Below are 20184 nucleotides of genomic sequence, written 5' to 3'. Positions count from 1 at the left end.
TTTATTGTGTTATGCATTCTGAAATATTGGATTTTTAATAATTTAAACATTTATCAGGGTTTTTTCTGCCAGTGCATTTGTGAGGTTTTCTTTTGTTCCAGTTTTATTAATTCAGAGATTACCCAATGGAAAGTAAGTATGAGATGAACTAGAGGAGTTCAGTGCACCCCTTCAGTCCGCATGGGAGCAGACACGCATCTAGAATTGCTTTACAGGCCTCCAAGAGACAATGTTGGGGAGGAAATGGACACACACAACACCAAATAAAGAAAATTAGGTGTGGATACACTGCTGAGGGCAAATACAGTGGGAATGCTTAATTTCCCCCTATCATGACTCATCCTTCTGATTTGGTCAAAAAAATGAAAGCTTAAGCCAAGTGTAAATACCATATTTTTAGTGATAATTCCTTGAGCTGGGGGTGCACTTTAGGGTCAGCTCTGGCCCTGCATTTGATGAGGTGGAGAACCTACACATGATACCTATTTAGGGGCTTGAAAACAGGATTTTCTGTGGCAGGAAGACCAGTTCAGCTATATGGCTCCTTAGCTTCCCCTTCCTTCCTGCCCCATTAGTGTAAAATCATACATCTGTCAGATAAACCAGCGTTCAGTCCACATGGAGGGCCAAAACAGAGTGCAGCTGAGTGGCTGCTGCTGGAGTGAAGGCGCTGGTTAACTTGCTTACATACACTGGGCATGAACAACTGTGGTTTCAGTTAGAGGCCAATGAAAACCCAAGGCAAGTAATAAGGAGAAGTTTGTTTCTTGGTTGTCTGGGTTTTGGAGGGTGCAGTTGTGTTGCCTGATATGAGGGAGGAAGGTGGGTCTTTCATTTCAATCAAATGCACTTTTAGGTTTTACTCTAAAATAGAAGAAGATTGCTGATAACTGATGGAATTGTTTTCATATGCTGTTGGAGCCTCAGTACAGCTATGTCTAACACTGGTTTTGTCACCCATTTTTAGTAGTATTTATAACTCCTCATTACCAGTTGATCCTTTTGTCTTTAGTTTTTTTTAATTAATGTCACAATTGAAAGGAAAATGCAGTTATGCATCCTCGTACTTCAGCAGTGGCTGTGGATCAAACAGCAGATCACCAGCTTCTGCTGATGCAGAGTGGTTTAGGAACACAGAAATTACGAGATCAAAGAAGACAGATCCTTCTAATAGAGTATTCCATTCATAACAATAACAAAAGCTTCAGGAAAAAGGTGTCAGAATCCCTTCACAATTATGGAACAAACTGCCATTCAGAAAAACTGTATAACCTCCACTGTCCTTTTGTTATATGAGTTCAAATTACCCATATATATTTCAGACTTTTCCCCCCTGTTTTTCAAGTTCCAGGTTTAAAAATGCATATAATAAACAGGAAACTTACAACCCCCAGTATAGATCATGCTGTGAGCTTTGTTAATTCTAGCGAAAATTATCTTTAAAAAGAAGCAATATGAAGTTTATATCTCACAGGTTTCCATATTTTTCTTGCACAGAAACTGGCGTTCACAATCTCTGCTACCTCTGGAGATGGACAAACCAATAAAAAGGCATTAATCTCCTTACTGCTCAAGGAGACTTTCCTTATTTCAGTACCTCTGTCTTACTGAAACCTTTATTTTTCTGGGTATTATTATTCCCAATTAATTTTTAACATCATAATACTTCACATAAAACGTGAAATTCTAGGAAAAATTTTTTGCACTAAAGGAATCAAATCAAACCCTGGGGTGCCCTTGTCCCCAGAGCTGGAGGATCATTCATGGCAGGACATCAGGCACTATTGTTGTCCCTATTCTGTTTTTCCTGTGGGCATCAAAGCAGTGGAGATCCTCTCGTCAACTCCACAGTCACTAATTCGCTGCTTTTGCTTTTTCTTCTCTTTTTTTTTGCAGAGGGAGAGTGCTAGGGTTGGAAGGGGGAAAGGAATGTCCTACAAAGAAGGGAGTATTCTGTTTTGTAGAGCATGATTTGTTATTGCACTAGCAATAAAGAGAAAAACAATGTTTGTATATTGCTGCTTCTACAGTATTTCATCGTCTGCTGGGACTGGTAGAGCAGCCTTTAGCAAAAAATAATTCTTTGCTGCAGTTTTACTCATGTCAATATCTGCCTTTGAGTACCTTAAATTCAGTGTGGAATAGTTAATTCAGGACCTTGACCTATACTTGCTTTTTGAAATCATTCTACCTCTTACATTCTTATAATAAGCCAGAGGCTAGTACTTGAAACCTATTCACAGTACGCCACAACACTTTTCGAGTCAAGATTTTCCCTGTTATCCTCCTCTCTACAATGTTTTATCCTTTGGTCTGCACTTCACAGGCAGAATTATTAGTACCTGTGTAGAAAGAGACTGTGTCTTATTTTAGCAGTTTCGTGACAATAACAGTATTTCACTGCTCGGAAAGGGTCAAAACAATGTTCTTGCTGTACCGCTTAGCTAAAAAAAGTGAAAGAATGTCTTCTCACAAATCGCTGGAGAGTATGTTAGCAAGAAGTTATGAAACAGCATTTCAACAGCAGATAGAAAAATAGCTGTGGAAACATCTTGGGTAAAAGCTATAGGGATAATAGACAACCTTGCAGTTTGCCAGTAAAGTGCTTGCAGTTTTCTTCTCTTAGAGGTAGAAAGAAAGAATGTAGATGAACTAAATAATTTAGAACAAAAAGTGAAACAGAATTTGGGTAACTTTATTATTTTTTTCATAATTGTCTCCAACTTCTGATAGTTACATTTGCATATGCCAAAAATAAATAGTCAAAAACCAAAATGAACCTGTATTTTTACATTTCTAAGCATGATTAATAGAGTCAGAATGTTTGTGATAATCTGCAGACTGGAGTTACTAGCCCTTTATATGAGGTGTTAACTTAAGCCCCTCTGGAACAGAGATTTCATAAGGGAGTTCTGATGGGAACAGGACTACCAGAAGTGGACACAATTTTTAAATTCTTTGTAATAGAAGTATGATGTTCCAACTACATAAAAGTGAGATATCAGCAGAGGATTTAGCTATGCAGAATTCTGGTGAAGAAGTGTCATCTTTAACTTTGCTTTGTTCGACCTCTCTAAAATTGCTTTATAGGGAAAGGGTCAGCTTTGCTTGCTTTGAAACTAATACCCAAGACTTCTTTTTTAGCACTTTCACAGCATGAAATGTGTTAACTGTTAAAATGGATTTTGTATAACAGTTCTGCATCCCAGTTTGAAAGCACACTGTGGCATATATTTGACCATTTTGAACATAGAACTTTTTTAAAATCTCTGAAAGAAAAATTATTTTTTTTTTAATTGTGAATTCGAAACTAGAACATGTTAGGCTGTCATCCTTAACTTGAGAATGGTCACAAGCTGCCCCAGCTCCTCAAGCAGAATATAAGGGCAAAATGCATACTAATCAAATGCTTAGTGGATGCTGACTTCCCAGTAGCATATTGACTGGCTGTTTTGTTGAGATTTCACACACATACATAAAAATAACAGCATTTTTAGCTGATCCCAATAGATTTTTCTCTGCAGCTGCATCACTTGTAAAAGCCTTTTTGTTCCAATTCTTGAAGTCTGAAGTATTGCAAGTAATTTTTTTTTTTAATCTCAATTATGATTTATGTGTTGTGATGACTTTAAGGGCTTGATTGGGCTACAAATGTGCTTTGAAAAAACAAGAAAATGTGCCCATGAAAAACACCGGCAGTTCAAAGCTGAATATTGAGCATACAGTTGTAAACTCACATGGCACATGGCTGGGTAGGTTTTTTTGGCAGAGCCAGAGTCTCAACCTGCAGTGATGCTAAAGATATTAGCAAATTAGCACTGCAAAGCTTGCCAGCGTATTCGCTAGAGTCCTGCTCGTGCTCTCACTGCTGTAATTAAAACTAATTATTTTCTAAAACATAGTAATACATGAATATGTGCAATAATCATTTTGTAGTGGGCAATCTGTGAAGTATTTTTAAAGCTTCTTTTCCCCCTCCTATCTTTGGCTCGCTGTGCAGTGTGCCTGCTGCCTGGTGCAAGCCAGCACTGTCATTTTGCGAGCCACACTACTCTGATAAAGACAATGATGCTTTGCTGATTCTTACATTTTGACATTTGCAATATATATTTTTTTCCTTTTTATTGTCTTTTAGGTTATTCTGTATGTTTTTCTTAACTCATATCCTTTGAAAGAAGGGCATGAGGGGGATTAAAAAGAGAGAAAGGGAAGGTAATCCAGTCTTTCACAAATGCTGTGCACATGCTTTTCAGCAGGCAAAGAATCACCTGATGTCGTGCTGCTGTTTTCTGGTTATTTGCATTGATTCAATGTCATGGCACCTCCTAGCATCTGCTCTGCCCAGTATTTTCTGTCTATTTGTCTGAATGTTTCTTCTTGCATCTTTCTAGAAATGCAGGAACCCAGCAGCTCTGCAGCAGTAATACTATACTTGGCACTTGCATCTTCAAATAAAAAAAACCCTTAAACTCCTTGCACCCCTGGGAAGCAACTGCATGCCATTATCAGAGAAAGACATTTGTGTGTTCGTTATAGTCCCACCTCATTTTGGCAGGAGGAGGAAGCTGAGTGCTGGTTCTCCAACAGAGCACAGTTTACAGCTTGTAATTCTGTAGTTAAGGCTCACAGTGGCTGAGCCATTCATTTTGAAGTCAGTAGGGGTAGGAATTATCTGCTGGACACCAGCCTTAATACAGATGTAATCGGAAAATTCAGCCTTTTTCTTGGATTCAACATAGCAAGCAAAATGTACATTGTTTTCACTTACATTTGTCTACTGCTAAAGGGAGAGAGCAGTAATTCAAATAGACTTTTGTTGAAATGTTGTGGTCAAATGCAGAGACAGTTGAAGAGCACGAGCAGCAGGAAGAATGAATTCTACTCTGTAAAGTGGTGGTGGTTGTTGTTGCATGGTGCTTGTATTCTCTTCTTGTTCATTCTCCTTTGTTTCTGCAATTCAGCTGAGGAGGTTTCCAGGTTTCCAGATGCTGGAATAACAGGACAGAGGTGGGAAAACCTCTCCTTCACGTGGCGCTACAACCTTGCAGCAGGAAGCATGTTTTTTCCTACAAAGCCAAACATAGTCATGCTTAACTGTTTCTCCTGTTTTCGATTAGCACCTATGGGTCTTGCAGATATGATGACACCTGGTGAGTCCAAACTACCCCTTCCTCTCAAAGCAGATGGCAAAGAAGAAGGAGCCCCCCAACCCGAGAGCAAGTCAAAGGTATTTACCACCTCCGCACGTGGTGTTGGTTCTGCCCGCAGAAGTCTGCTGTCTTGTCCTTCATCTCCTGGTTTTGGCCTACCCACTTCTGTTCTTTCCTGCATGCCTTTCCATTCACGTGCAATTTCTTTGTTTGTTTCTTTTTTTTTTCTTTTTTTCCTTCATTGTGTGGATCTGAAAGTTACTAGTTCTTATGGCATTTTAACTTGTGGGGGCAAAGCATCCCAAGCCAAAAGTTGCGTGGGGATTTGGCTGTGCCAGGTGGGTGGGAAAGAAGGGTCTTGCCTGATTGCAATCCTTGCAGCCATTTTTCTCTGCCTTCAGTTATAGCTTCCTGTTTTGGCCACCTCAGCAGCAGCAACATACCTTAATATTTTGCTTTCATGCCTTATTTGATTAAATAAGGTGAACGGCTTGTTTTTGTTTCTTTCTTTCATAATGGGAAACCCATGCTTAGCATTTCATGTGAGCTTGAAGTAAGCATGGTGGCTTAGTGACTTTAGCCAAGCATCCAGCAAACTTTCCAAATTATACTAATTAACAATGTTGTTTTAATACCTTTTATATATATATAAATATATTTCTGTATGTGTGTGTTTTCTGTATGTGTCTCTCTGTTTATATATATTTTATATATAAAAATTGGTCAGTCTGTTAAACTGGATGTATTTTTTTTGTTTTTAATAAAGTTTGCCCTGCCTTTGTCATATTTTTTTTTTTATTCCTCTACCACAGGATAGCTACAGCTCTCAGGGTATTTCTCAGCCCCCAACCCCAGGCAACCTGCCAGTCCCTTCCCCAATGTCCCCAAGCTCTGCTAGCATCTCCTCATTTCATGGAGATGAAAGTGATAGCATTAGCAGCCCAGGCTGGCCAAAGACTCCATCAAGCCCTGTAAGTGGCTCTGGTTATTTTGGTTTTCGTTTATTTTTTGTAATTAATTATATTTTAATGCTTGCTTGTTTGTTTTGTAAATTCCTTTTCTTTATTATTTATCCACTAAACAGTTTTCTTTCTTTATAACACTGGGTACAAATTCTGCTCTCGGACACATGACTGTAAGTTCCACTGCCTGGCTTCAGTGGGGCCTGAGCATGCTTATCCAAGGGCAAAATTTGTCCCAACAGTACTTGGAAATAAGAAAGAGTAAAATTGTGTGCATCATGCAAGTGTGCTGTCTGGTAAAACAGCAGTTGTTGTGGAGAAAACATCCTTCCTGTAATGCATCAGCTTCCAAGCATGCCTACTGTGTTGTTAAGGACAATTCCATTTCTGTTCCTGGGCCCAAACTCCTTCACACAACTGACTTCACTCTGGTTGCTGCACTTGTCTTTACTAGGATTATTTAGGAAAAAAAAAAAAAAAAACAAAAACAAACAAAAAAGAGAAAGAAGTATTCTCCCCTATTGAAGCTAATATCCATCAAAAGTTAAATTACAGACTCAGCACCACAGAAAAACTGCCATTTATATTTTTGGAAGATTTTTAATTTCGAATTGTGTATTTGGAAATACAGCCATTAGGCTGTCAGGGCACAGTCTAAACCAAAATTGTTTCTAATTTGCTTCATTTGGTTATTTTGAAATAACCCAGATTATAAGCTGCAAAGACCCTGATGCATGTACATTTTTAGAAAACTATTTTTTTAGATGAGTAATGTTTAATCATTCTCATACAGGTTGTAAAGAAAAACCTGAGAGAGATGTGTGGAGCTAAAACCAAATTTCATCATCTATCTTTCTATCTCCTATATATGCGCACACCTAGAAAATCTATATACATATATAGAAAAGAGAATGCAGACATAAGATGATGTGGTCGGTCTATGGGGAGCAAATGTCCACTTGGTCATTTTTGCTTTGTTTTTTTTTTTTATAATTAAGAATGTATATGTTGTTCCTCTCTTATTCCTTTTTATCAAAAGCAGAAATGATGGTAATTTCTCTGTAGAAAAATAGTGAAACATATTCTTGTGCAGAATATAAAGGGGGTTTTCCCTAATGTTAAAGTGCACTTAAATTAGCAATAATTCTTTGATAACAATTTTTACAAAGTGATATGTTAAAGAGTGTGTCTCAGGGCAAACAGAGGAAGGCCAGTCAGAGGGTAAGAGATCTAACCATCCAAAAAAGCAGACATTTACTGAATCCCCCGAGCAAGGGGGCAGCATGGCATGAAATGCACCACTTAAATCTTTGGATGTTTATTTGACAGCAACTTTGAGTCTCAGAAGGCAGCTGATGTTACTTGATCCCACAAAGTTTCATGTTTTTCTTAACAGCATTTGTGAAAGTGTGATATCAAAAATTCTGTTAGTTTTCTTTGTAGTAATGTTTGGGGTCTTGCTTTTGGGCAGTTTTCTGGAGGAAGGCAAGAGAGTTATAGCACAGGCTGTCTAACACATTGAGTGCTTCCTCTACAACCAAACAATAATGCATTCCTGAGCTCATTGCATAAACTGTGTAGCAAATCCTGGAGTCATCAGGAACACGTGGAGATTTTTTCATGTAAATAAACTATAGGTTATTGCCAGAGTATAACATTGGAAAAAATACGTGAGGAAAGTTTGTGCTTTCAATTTCTTCTGGATGTCCTTCTCTCCAAAAGTTTCAGTTAGACATGGATAAATACAGTGCTTTGGAATGATAGCAAAATAAGTGCTACAAATGAGCTGATCCCTTTTTACCTATGAAGGCCAGTGGATTGGATAACTTCATCGATTTTAACAGCAGCCTGATATAGCCTGGAACGATTGATTGCAGGCATTTCGTTACACTTGAAAACAGCCCGAATTGGTTCATTAAATCCCAAAGCTGCTTCATGTGCTACAACTTGTCCATTCCAGTAGAGGATAAAAGCAGGGGTGAATGGTCTGTGATTCACTTCAAGGTATTCCTGTGATCCTACTAAGTGGATCCTCTCTTTCAGCTGCTTTGTGCGGAAGTGAGGCATGAGAAAATGGGGAGAAAGAACTGCTGAACATTAGGTTTTGAGGCCTCTTTGGGTATATCAGGAAAAGGACACTTCTGCTATGCCAAGTTTGCATATAATGTGCGTCCCTGACACTGGTGAGGTAGTTTTAAAATTCTTTAAAAGAAACATTTCAAGTGTGGGTGTAAACTACGCAGGGTCACTGCAACATGAGTAAAACAGTAGCTTATGAAAACCTTGTAAATTGCTGTTCCCTGTCCATAGGTACCCATGAACATGACAGTGAATACACCTGAACAGTGCTGCACCTCCATGGTGCTAGCTGGGAGGGGTCTCCAGAGTCCTTCAGGAGAAAATCTTGACAGAGGATTGTGTCCTGCACAAGCCTCTGCCACGGATTGGACTTTGGCAGTTTTTGCTGCCTGTGTATGCACGCTCTGTTCTGTAGTAAAAGAGGTCTGTGTAATACATGTAATATTGGCAAATTCTTCACTGAAGTGGGGGAAGTGAACAGTAGGTAATTCTATAAATATAGATCCTTAAAGATTTGTACAGAAGCAACTACCCACTGCCTTTCATGTGAAAATAACTCCTACAGAAATTTGTATTGCTCTGAAGGATTCTGCAGACTCACCATACAAGGGTCTGCGTATAATACAGTTTTAATAGTGGGTAGGTATATTGAAAAGAAAGTATGGGGTTCAACAGATTTAATATGGGAATTGGCTTTGATATCCATATACTTTGGTGGAGTTTTTTTAATCACCCATTTCAACACTGCCAGTATATCGTGGAAGAGTGCTGGGGATTGCGGGCAGAGTAGGATACAACTAAATCAGTAAAGATATGTGCCACAGGCTTGCACTGGCATTCTTCTATCACCAAAATTATCAACATACTTAACAGAAGAAAAGGTCATGATCAGTGTTCTTCCAGCATTGCCTGGGATGTGCTCATTTTAATTAACAATGGGGTCTTTTTCTTATAAACTATCGCTTTATAAGGGTTAATATTTAATATTTATAGGTGAATTTAGGCTTCCAGCTGAACCTGCCCATGTGAAACTGAAGTTTGTTTGTGTGTAGACTAGCTTGCACAAATCTGTCATTTTTATACGTTTACATTTATAAAAATAGAGAAGAGAAAAAGATCTTTACTCTTGAGGAATAGCATTCTTCCCTGCAGTGCATTCTTCTAAAGTTAACATTTCATTTTAGAAGAAAATTGCACCCATTTTATAAAGCATGACAACCTGAAAGCTCACGCAGTAAGAAACACTTCTTACCTTCTGTAAGCTGTGAAAAGTTTTCAGATTATACTGTCATTTTAGAGCTTGCTGCCACACTGCTGAAAAGCAGCATCATTTGAGATGTATAGTAGAAAAATACGGAATGAAAAATTCTTAACAGTTTTCCTTCTGCTCTGAATCTGATTTGAAAAAGTGAATCTTAACATATAAAAATGAAATCCTAAAACTGGTAAATCTGAACTGTCTTAATCCTGGTTCACCATAACATGAAATACAAACTATTTTGTTGCCTCGTATGTTAGAATATAAGCACATAGAAAATTTGCTGGGTAAAAGCTGGAATTTCCCACCTTCATTTTTGTTAAGAGTTCTGGGGCATCTTAAGTGTCAGATTAAAATTGATGCTGGCGACCAGTAGAGAGAGTAACTTTGTACTTACTGCAAAAGGTAGTGGGATAGCTCCAGTTCATTAAACTGTTCAAGCCTGTGTGGTCATGTATCTAGTGCTCACTACAATATCAAATTAGTAGCAACATGACTTGCCTACTGCCCCCTTTCCACCCACCCAAAAAAACCTCCCAAACTTTGACAAAGTGTTACTTGTTGCAAAGAGTTAAACTGATCTTGGACACCCAGATACACAGCAAGTGATGCTTTGAGTAAATTGGTTGCTATTCCAGAATCAGTTTGTGCTTCCTTTGCATGATCTGCAGGATTCATGTCAAAGTACTTTCCTGCCAGCCACTTAGTATTAATAAAACAAGTTTAGCCCTGACTCTCACTTCAGTAGGAGTTGTAACGCTACCGAGTCTGGCTCAAGTAAATTCAGGCATGCACCTCATTTGTAAGAAAGGTAATCATATCTGTCTGTAGCAAGGATTGCTGTGAAGAAGTTACAATGTCAGCAAGGCAGAAAACTTTAAAGGAGGGTATTTATTTAATTAAAATGGATATCCATTCACTGGAAAGAACAGCAATGGCTCATGGAACCACTAGGTCACCCCCCTTGGCTTCATGTTTCTGTTCTCCTGACTGTCTTCTGGTGTTGCCAAGTTGCAGCTGATAGCTGGAAGGAGATACAGAGTCTGTCATATTTTCCAGGCTAACATGCAAGATGAATGGTGAAATCATTGGCAGTGGGTTTCTGCTCTGCTGCATCCCTCTTCCATGGTGTCGAGTGCCAGGCCTCACCACTATGTGGGGACATGGACAAAGTGGGTGGTTTTGTAGCATCTGTGAGGTACAGTGAGGGTCCTCTTTAGAGATGTTCAACTAGGAATGAGTTTCTGTTTACATGAGAATAGTCTGTCTTCAGTTCAAAGTAAGGAAAAGGCAAAGGAGGGAAAGAGTGATTGACTAGATGAGTTTTAAGAAGTGTCTGCTGCAATCAACAACAAAGTTTAGGCTTTTACTATACAGACGTAAAGGATATGTTTCCCTTCACATATTTGGCTCCTTTCCCAAAGCTTTATGTCAGTCTTTTCCCCTTGTGTTTAATTCAGAACCACTCCCATCTTCCACTGCTGAGCAAATCAGTTCACTTTCTGCAAGTAGGAGGGTCTTCCTGCTGTAGCAGCAGCCCCTCTCTGCTGTCAGAGCTGATGCAGCTCGGGTAGGGTCTGTGACAGGGTCTGTCCATACATGGCACAGAGCCCAGCTCACAGGGTTATATTGCACAGAAAAAGTGGGGTGAGAATTCATAGCTTGTGTAGCAGCCTCAGTGCTTTCTGCTGTCTCTACATTTTACAAAAAAGAGAAGAAAAGGGAATCAAACATAATATGAGCTTTCATTAGCTGTAAAGCCCAAAGAGCAGCAGGAAAGCAGGTTCACTCCTGCCTTTTTGCCACAGAGATGGAATTCTGCTCTTGCCACCTCTTCTGCTTTTCCTGGTGGCTCAGCTCTGATTCCTGTCCCTCCTTGGTTTTCCCCAGGTCATAACACACATTCCTTTTGCAAGGTAGGACAAGTGAGATGGATATCTTCTGTACTCTGTCAAGGGAGGAGAGTAGTAGCTACTTATAAGCCTTATTGGATCAGGGAGCTAATTGGCAGTTCACAAAGAGTATTGCCACCAATCTGCTTGTACTGCAGGCACTCTTGCTTATCTTGCTTTTTGGCCACCAGTGGTGTGAAGTGGTAATAAAGTGTAACCATTTATGACTCTGAAGAGAGGACTACTTCTCCATGTACTAGTTTGCCATGATTCACACTTTCGGCTATTTTTGTGCAATTCCTGCTGTGGAGGATCACTTCCAGGTTTTCTAGCCCATCTTTGAGGGCAAAGAGGAGAGGATTGGTTTGGTTTTACGATTTTCTAAACTTGTGTGGGACAAGCTTGTTTCTAATTTTACCAAAATATTTGCTTGCAAAGCACTTTGAAATAAGTGGGTAAGAAGCACTCTGTGAGAGCTACCTCTTCTTAAAATGACATGAGGCAACATCAGAAACTTGCCTTCTGGGATCCAAAGTTCAGATCAGTGAAAGAAATAGGAAAATGGGGAGTTTGGGCCCTTTATTTATAAAGTTGACTTTTCTGCATATGGACAGAATGTACTGTTTGTGCCTGAACTAGTAGCCTTCATTCCTGACTGTTGTGTGATAGCTTTAGTTTGTTTGACATCTTCTCTTTTTCAGTGTTGTGAGTTTCTTACTTTCTTCTCCCTTCCCCTCCCACCCTTCCCCCAACGCTTTCTTTTCTTCTTGCAATTTAGAAATCAAGTTCCTCTACCACAACTGGAGAGAAGATCACTAAAGTCTATGAGCTAGGAAATGAGCCGGAGCGCAAGATGTGGGTAGATCGGTACCTGACGTTCATGGAGGAGAGGGGCACGCCTGTGGCCAGTCTGCCAGCTGTGGGCAAGAAGCCCTTGGACCTGTTCAGGCTCTATGTCTGTGTCAAAGAGATTGGAGGTTTGGCACAGGTGAGAACTGGTTAAAAGTGAACCTTCAAAAAGCCAATGCCCTTTTTTTCTAGAGTATTTCCTGCTGGTTACATCATTAGGTTTCCAGCACTGGCAATATTGTTGAAGAAAATTTCATGCTTTGATATCTGTCTGGAGTTCATTTTGGGCTTTATAATGGCCCTAAAACTTTGGAGTTTGAATCAAGATTGACCATTGCTGTAGACAGATGAAATTGTTGCCTTTTCAGGGAAATCTAGTAATGCTGCTGAGAGAAGAAAAGAGGAAAAGGCCACTGGATCAAAGTTACGAGTAAGAAGCAGATGATAGAGCTAAAAGGAAAAGGAAATTTTTAAGTCCATCTTTCCCATATAGAGATACAGCCTGTAGGACAATTCAGTTCATCTCTCCAGAGAAACTGCAGACATGTTCTTAAAACACAGTCCTTCATCCCAAACCTTTAATTCTGAGTGTCTCTATATGGTACATTTGTTTCTTATACACAGACTGTGCTTTGCCCTGTGTTTGGAAAATGCTTACAGGATATTTTGGGTTGCCTTGCAAACATAATGATTACAAGGAAAAGGTGAATTACCTAAATGAGTTGAAGAAAAATGAGAGCAGGAAGAGCTGAGAATAAAAAAGTCTCAGATGGGAGACAGAAGCTTTTGTTTGTGTTCTCACCAGCTAACTGGAAGTTTTGCAAAGGGATGTTTGAAAAATACTCATGTGTTCTATAAGGCTGTTCACCACAGATCAAAATGAAATGTTTCATTGTTTAACATCTAAAGGGAAAGCAAGAGAAAACGGTCAGTACTTGCTTAGATTTGGCATTCAAAGTTGCCTGTCTTTGCCTGATGACAAAGCATCCCTTGCATCTGGGGGATCACTGGCTAGATGCTAGAAAGTATTGGGAAGTGCCAGGATCCATCAGTTCTATGTTTTTGAAGACATGTGTTAAATGCCTTGCAAAATGAGGTCTTAAACATAGCTAACATGTAGAGAAATATGCATGTGTAATATTATATAAAACATATAATATTAAAACAGGTACAATCTACACTCATTACAAAATCTGAACTCAAAAAAATGGCAAACAAATTAGATTCTCAAAAAGAGAACATATTTTCATAATCTATGTGGTTACTTCAAGAAAGGAATGTCCAACATCAATTAGTACCCCTTTCAAAGCTATTTTTAATAGCACCTCACAACATAGGATTTGACTACTGAATTAGATCATTGGCCTTTCAAATCCAGGGATTTTAGCTATTCTTTTTATTAAAGGAAGGCAGAGAAACCTACTACAGTCATCTGTTGCTAAATGCTGTATATGGCTAAGAGATGTTATCCTGACATTTTTAGTGATCGGCTCATGCTCCTCAGCATCATATGGATTTGATTACTTTTAGCTCAGAAACTTTATTACAGGTAAATCGTATCATGCAGCTGCTCTGCCTCATACAGCATGATTGTGCCCACAGTGTGACTCTTAGCATCCAAAATTGAACAAGATGGGGGGCAGATGGGATATTCTAGAGAGTCATTCATGTTTGCTTATTATGGAAATTTATTTTGTTTTGGGACATTGTGTTGATTTTCAGTGACAGACTTTTATGTTTTGCCAAAGAATAGATGCTGTTCACTTAGACTGATTTTTGAAAGAGCTTGAGTTATAAATGTGTGTGCTTCAGTACCGGTGAAAATTTACACTTAAAATGAAGGCTTCTGGTTTTGCTGGTGTGTCCACATGAATGTTCACTATGTTTATCTGTTTAGAGCAACTCAGAGGTGCAGAGCTTTGCTTGCTGAGTTTTATTTAAATGTGTCTGTGTGATGCCCTCCTAAAAAGCTGTTGCTCCAAGTGCTGCACTCCACATCTTGTGACTCTGCCCAGAGAGTGCCAGGGAGTGGAGCTGTGCAGCGCTGGTGCACATTCTCTGTCTGAAGAGTTGCAGCTGATGGGGTCCCAACATGAACAGACCAGCTGCTGGCAGTCTTCTTTTAAATGCCAATATCCTGGGCATTTAGGCATGAACGTTTCAGTTTGCATTATGCAATGTGTTTGTTACGCACCACTTAGCTGTAAGCCAGTAGGCTCAAAGAGCTGTGTAACTGGATTTCAAGCCTCAACAAGGGCAGTTTATGAAAATCTGGTCTCCTTTAACTCCTGGGTTCTTGCAGGATGCACCAGAGAAATAAAAACACTTTGCACAGCCATGCCAACCTGCTTGCTGTTAATGCCATCCTCAAAAGATCTTTGCTGACTGGCAGCAGTTACAGTGTTATTAAACACAGAGAGAAACTTAAGAAAATGTTTTCTTTTCTGGCACACAGACTAAGGAATAGTATGGCTAACAATCTTTCTAGCTACACAAGTTGGAGTCATTAAAATATCAGGCCTTAGGGCAAGGAGCAGACATCATAGAATCAGAATTGCTACCCACAAAAGCTGATATTCTCAGATGTTTAAAGCCCATTTATTTTGGTGCTGACCCTGCTCCTTGGATCATACCTAGAAATGGCATAACTGGTTGAATGAACTTAAGGGCATCAGGTGTTACAGCAAAAGCAGTGGCTGCTACAAGTGGTACAGCCGAATGAGTCAGTGGCATCATCCAGGATGACAAATGAACTTCGCTATTATTACAGATCACCTGTGTTTGAGGAAGTCATGAGCAGAGTCTTTCAATATTCTCAGCCTTACGCTGCAAACAAGACTGGCAGTGGAGTGGTGCAGTCAGCATTGTAATACAGAGTATTGCTGGACTAGCCGTGAGTGTTTGAAGTCTGCCTTAATTAATTAAGGGGCCTGGCTTCACTCTGCCTCTCATCTAGCCAGAGAATCATTGATCTGCCCCTGCAAGATGCACTAAAGTGAAAGGAATTGAACCAGGAATTACAAGCTGAACTGTTTGACAGCTGGTGGCTATTTGGGAGAAAAATTTTTTTTTCATATCAACGTTCAAACAAATTGCAGAATAACACTGTTATTGCTTTCTAAATTATATTTTAGAAGCTGCTTTTTAATTAGAATGGGGTGGGTGTGGGTGGGTGTCAGGGAGGGAGAGAGTGAGCAGGAATTTACTTGGAGATGGATTGCTAAGTGAAGAGCATAGGCCCTGGAAGGGCGTAAGGCATTTAAAGGATGCACCATGCAGAAGACTCCACAAGCAAAGCTTTTTATGTAGCTATCAGCAGGTTCCTTAATGGCTTTATAACTGTAAATGCTGTCTGTGCATTACTGCGTGTGGGAGTAATGAGCATTAGTTAAAAGAGGAAAATAAAAAAAGTAAACCAAGACATTAAGTGGGATTTTTTTTCCTTTTTTGTTTCCTGACTTAAACAAAACACTTTGCTGCAAACCAATGATTCTGCCGTTTACTTTGCTAGGTTAATAAAAACAAGAAATGGCGTGAGCTGGCAACCACCTTGAACGTTGGCACTTCGAGCAGCGCAGCCAGCTCCCTGAAAAAACAATACATTCAGTACCTGTTTGCCTTCGAGTGCAAGATTGAGCGAGGGGAGGAGCCCCCGCCAGAAGTCTTCAGCACTGGAGATACCAAGAAACAACCTAAGATTCAGCCGCCATCTCCTGGTAAGTCAAATAAACTGCAGCCTCTTACACAACCAGTTTCTGAGTGCAAGGGATGCTAGGTCGTTGCACCTTATATATTTATAAGCATGTCTCGACAATGCTGGACAAAAAACAAGGATAAATCTGTTGTTGACATCTTGTTCTCAAACTTGGAGCCAGCTCCTCAGTCAAATCAGTGTTAAGTCTGCAGGGCCACCCGCAGTCGTGTATCTGGTTTGTCCAACATACAAAGACGTCTGTGCCAGTGTACCCTTAACATTCAGTGACATGGGCGTAAGGAAAAGAACGGAGTCCTGCACGGATGTGCTTCTGCTGTAAGACAGGAGCATGCATTTGTCTAAAGGTCAGGCTCTGGTACCTGCACTTTCCTTGCCGTGACTGAAGCTGATTTTCAGCCCAACTGTTGATCAGCAAGGCTTCAGTTGGAGCAGGATGGCAGATGCTGGACTGATCAGCGCGTCTCAGATGGTTGCTCTGATGCAGCTCGTGTTGAATGTGTGGCAGATGGAGAGCTGAGAGTAGGGTGTATCCCCACTGCCAGACATCCTAGTTCGGAGGCACGCGCTCTGTTCTTTTGTTGCTAATCCTGTGTGTCAGAGAAGTCATTAGGATCACTGTTTTTATCTTCTCATCTGAAAAATTGGAACTGGGATTGCTTTATTCTGGCTGTTCTTTTTTGCATTTACAGGGTGATGTTTGAAACCACTGTTTTCTTTCTAAATTCATGCTGCTTAAGTCTCTCAAGATTTGATACAGTTGATACTCAAGACAGGACTATTCTTAAGTAGAAACATTTTAAGTACATAGGAAGAGTCATAGTATTAGTCTAGATGTTGACTTCTGGACTACCCATGGTAGAGTAAAAAGGTCCTTTAATTATTTTGGATTATTCCTTTTGTTATTAGTTTTTCTGACCAACAAAATAATTTGACAAAATTTGTGAATTAGTGCCACGATTACTATGAGGCAGACCACTGTCACTTACTGCCAAGAGAATATAGTTTCTGGAATGTTTACAGTAGTTTCCTGCATTAGAACACAAGTTTAGGAAAATACTAATTAACTTAATTCCTTAATTAAGTTAATATTAATTAATACTAATTAAATTAATTTATTCATTTCTTAGTGCAGTTCACTGGCTGAAAATGGGAAGTGGAGAGTCAGATAGCCAGCAAGCCCTGCAGACAGTTTGCAATCACATGACTTCAGTACCCTATTGTGGATACTAGAAAATTGCAAAGACCTTTATAATCATATAATAAAGTTCTGGCCTTTCCAAGATTATCTCTTACAATAGTGCTTTGTCAGTACAGAAAAAGATAACAGTGATAAGGCTTAAATCTTTCTCAGCCTGATTTATTCAGTGTAAGGATTTGAGGGAGTGTTTAGTTAAAATCTTCCTAAGTACATCCCTATGTAATAACTTAAATATTTCCTCCACCTGGTTAAAACCTAGGGTTATCAGATACCCCAGTGGTGATTGTTTAATGAAGAGGAGATTAGGTTACCTTGCAATAAGTTTAGGAGATAGAGAAAAACACTTGGTGCTAGAAGTAAAGCCCATAGTCCAAATGTTTATCTGTCTGAAATAAGTACAGAGTGTCCTGAATGTGCACAGTTGCAAAAAATACATGTTGGAGGTGCCCGTCACCTCCTGAGAAGACTGGTAAGGGAAGCTGAAATGGTTAGACTTGTTAAGGACAGTGAAGAATAAATTAATCTGTCTCTAAAAATGAAAGAGTATTATGCTTTGTTCTCTCCTCCCTTACCTTCTTTCTCCAACACTGCTCTCAACAGTTGAATTGGGGATGATCACCATATATCAGCTGAATTTTGAGATGAAGAATTGTTATTTAAATATGTAAACATGAAACAAAGGAATGGAATTGTCCGATGTACCACTTTACAGGGTTCTTTTGCATCGTGATGCTACAAATGAAAATGGCAAAGTCCAAGTTTAAATTTATCATAACATTCAAGCAAGCTGTCTTTGAGGAGAACTGAAACCATTTTTGTAAAATAAAAACACAGCAGGACATAGAGACTAGAAAAGGGGGAAGCAAGCAAGGATCTCAAGGTTTGTTTTGTTGGAGAGAAAAGAGCTCGTGTCACTGAATGGGACTGCACTTCTGTACGGAGAAAGGCTTTCCCAGTGTGTATCAGCTTTAGTACATGAAATCCTGCTGAGGTATAGATGCCTCAGAGAGTACAAGCTTGTTCTCTTTAATAGTCAGATTTTTTTCTTGTTCCTTTTCCTTTAGTATATACCAACATTAACATTTTAGCTGCACAAAAGAAGCAGAGTTGTAGACATACTTTAGATAATCTGTCACTGTTTGGCTTTCAGAGGGAACAGGAGCCCAATACAACAAGGAACAGTAGCCTCCAAAGGTCCTTGCTTTAACCATTAGCCTCTCTTGTGCAGTTAGCTCAGTGTAGGCAGAGCCACTTAGAAGCCAAATCCATTTGCAGGGAACTAGTTACAGTATTAGGGCTGAAGTTAATCTGATAGAAAAGGAGAGGGACTTGTCTCAGAGGGGAGGGTGCTGTATTTTGTCCAGTGCTAACAAGCTGATGCTACAAAACAAGTCTTGAGATCTTAAAAGTCAACTGATCTTCATAAAACTTTTAAAATTAAATATTTCAATTGTTCATAAGAATACATGAGGACTGGCAGCCTTTATGGTACAGAGGAGGATTCGGTTCCAATGTTGTCATAGTTCCCAGGTAGGTGGTTATGCAAGGTGGGAGCAGGCTGAAGTGCAGCTTAGAGCAAATCCGTTCTTGCAGATGTCTCAGATCCAAGGGGTGGTTATGTGACTGCCTCACAGATGACCTTTAGAATGCAGGCATAGAGGGAGGGCTGGGAAACACAATACGACAGCCATGGCGAGGAGATTCATATGGAAGAGCACGGTCAAGGAAAGGATGCGATGTGTAAGTCAAATTTATGGGACTGCAAGATGGTGGTCTGGGAGCATGTGTTTGTCCATTTGCTTGTAGCACTATACTTGGGATTTTTCCGCCACTTCTGGTTTTTACAACATCATTAATAAGGTAAATGGTATGTAAAGGAGTGAATAATTTAGTGTGATGTACAGTGCAATTCATGATAGTGTCAGCAATTATAAGAAGTTGAAAAAAGGAATGAGAGTAGAGCAGCAAAGTGACAGACTGGTTGGCCTTGATCAGCAGAGATTTGCACAGTAGCCAAGGTGTTAGGGTTAGGATTAGGTGCTCATTTTAATAGTTCTCACTTCATATCACTGTCAGAGCCTCTTCTGCTGTTTCATAATGCTCCTGGGGAGGGCTGGGGGCCTGAGTGTTTTAATGTACCTGGCACTGCTCTGAGGCTGTGCAAGTTGACGATGTGTTTGTGGTAGGCTTAGGCCTTTGTATCACCTTAAATCTGCCTGGGTCAGGTAATGCCATCAGTCGCAAATGCCTAGTGACAGACTAACTATTGGGGGACCCCTGTTGGCCTTCTGTCCTGATCACTGGGTCTGTGCCAAGGTCCATGTCAACTGCTGATGACTTTAACTGTGTAAAAACTCCCTTAGAGTGAGCGGCATCATACCTCTTCCTTCTAGTGCTCCAGTGCTTTCCAGGAGTGGGTGCAGAGGGAAAATGCTTTTCCTGTCATGTGTTTGATAGTTTTGACCAAAATGCTCACAAATAATGTGGGAAGTTCTAAGCTGAGAAGAATTCTGGGCACCATTACAGTAAGCACTAATGGATGCTGGAGAAAAAATTCCAAGAGAGCATCAGCATGAAGGAGTTATTTTCCATTGCTGTCCTCTGGCACTCTGAATTCTTAGTTGCATTGTGCAGTTATGTGTGCACAACTCTCAAAATAACAGGCTCAGAGTTTATCCTCTGTTGAATGAACAGGATGGCCAAAGTGGTCCAGCTGAGGATTCTTGTGAGTAACAGCAGCTGGCCCTGATGTCAACAGAGATTTCATTAAAGCAAACCTGGAAAAATCATATGCTTGTGCTGGAAAGAGAGAGCGAGAATGTGCCAGGAGTGTGTTGCCTGTGTTTCCTTGGCAGCAGAGAAAGGAGACTTGGGGAGGGGGATGGCGGGGGGGGACACAACACAGCACCGCAGGACACAGCCATTCAGTGAGTGCATCTGTAACCAAACCCATCCGTCTCTCTGCTGGCGGGTGGCTCACTGAAGTGCTATTATTAGCAGGCAGGTGATGTCATGGAGCGTGTCATGAGGCCAACCAGGGAATCCCCACTGAAGATGGATGGGCCAGGGCTTGGGAGGGGT

General features: G+C 40.1%; 1 protein-coding gene across 5 annotated transcripts in view; it reads left to right on the top strand.

The window, feature by feature from the left end:
• Nucleotides 1-19037, top strand: part of LOC121673552 (AT-rich interactive domain-containing protein 1B-like) — a 206718-nt gene extending 187681 nt beyond the window's left edge. For 4 of the 5 annotated variants that reach the window (XM_042046924.1, XM_042046925.1, XM_042046923.1 and 1 more), the window contains 4 exons: nt 5118-5227; nt 5963-6121; nt 12120-12329; nt 15702-19037. In XM_042046924.1, coding sequence (XP_041902858.1) covers nt 5118-5227; nt 5963-6121; nt 12120-12329; nt 15702-15965 — 743 coding nt within the window. In that variant the 3' untranslated portion in view covers nt 15966-19037. The remainder of the gene's footprint in view (nt 1-5117; nt 5228-5962; nt 6122-12119; nt 12330-15701) is intronic. The other variant, XM_042046927.1, reaches the window with a different exon arrangement.
• The last annotated feature ends 1147 nt before the right edge of the window (nt 19038-20184 follow it).

Source organism: Corvus kubaryi, unplaced genomic scaffold (genome assembly GCF_017639235.1).
Source record: "Corvus kubaryi isolate FWS band 111438036 unplaced genomic scaffold, C.kubaryi_AGA036_p1.0 65499, whole genome shotgun sequence".
Lineage (NCBI taxonomy): Eukaryota > Metazoa > Chordata > Aves > Passeriformes > Corvidae > Corvus > Corvus kubaryi.
This window is presented reverse-complemented; position numbering and strand designations above follow the sequence as displayed.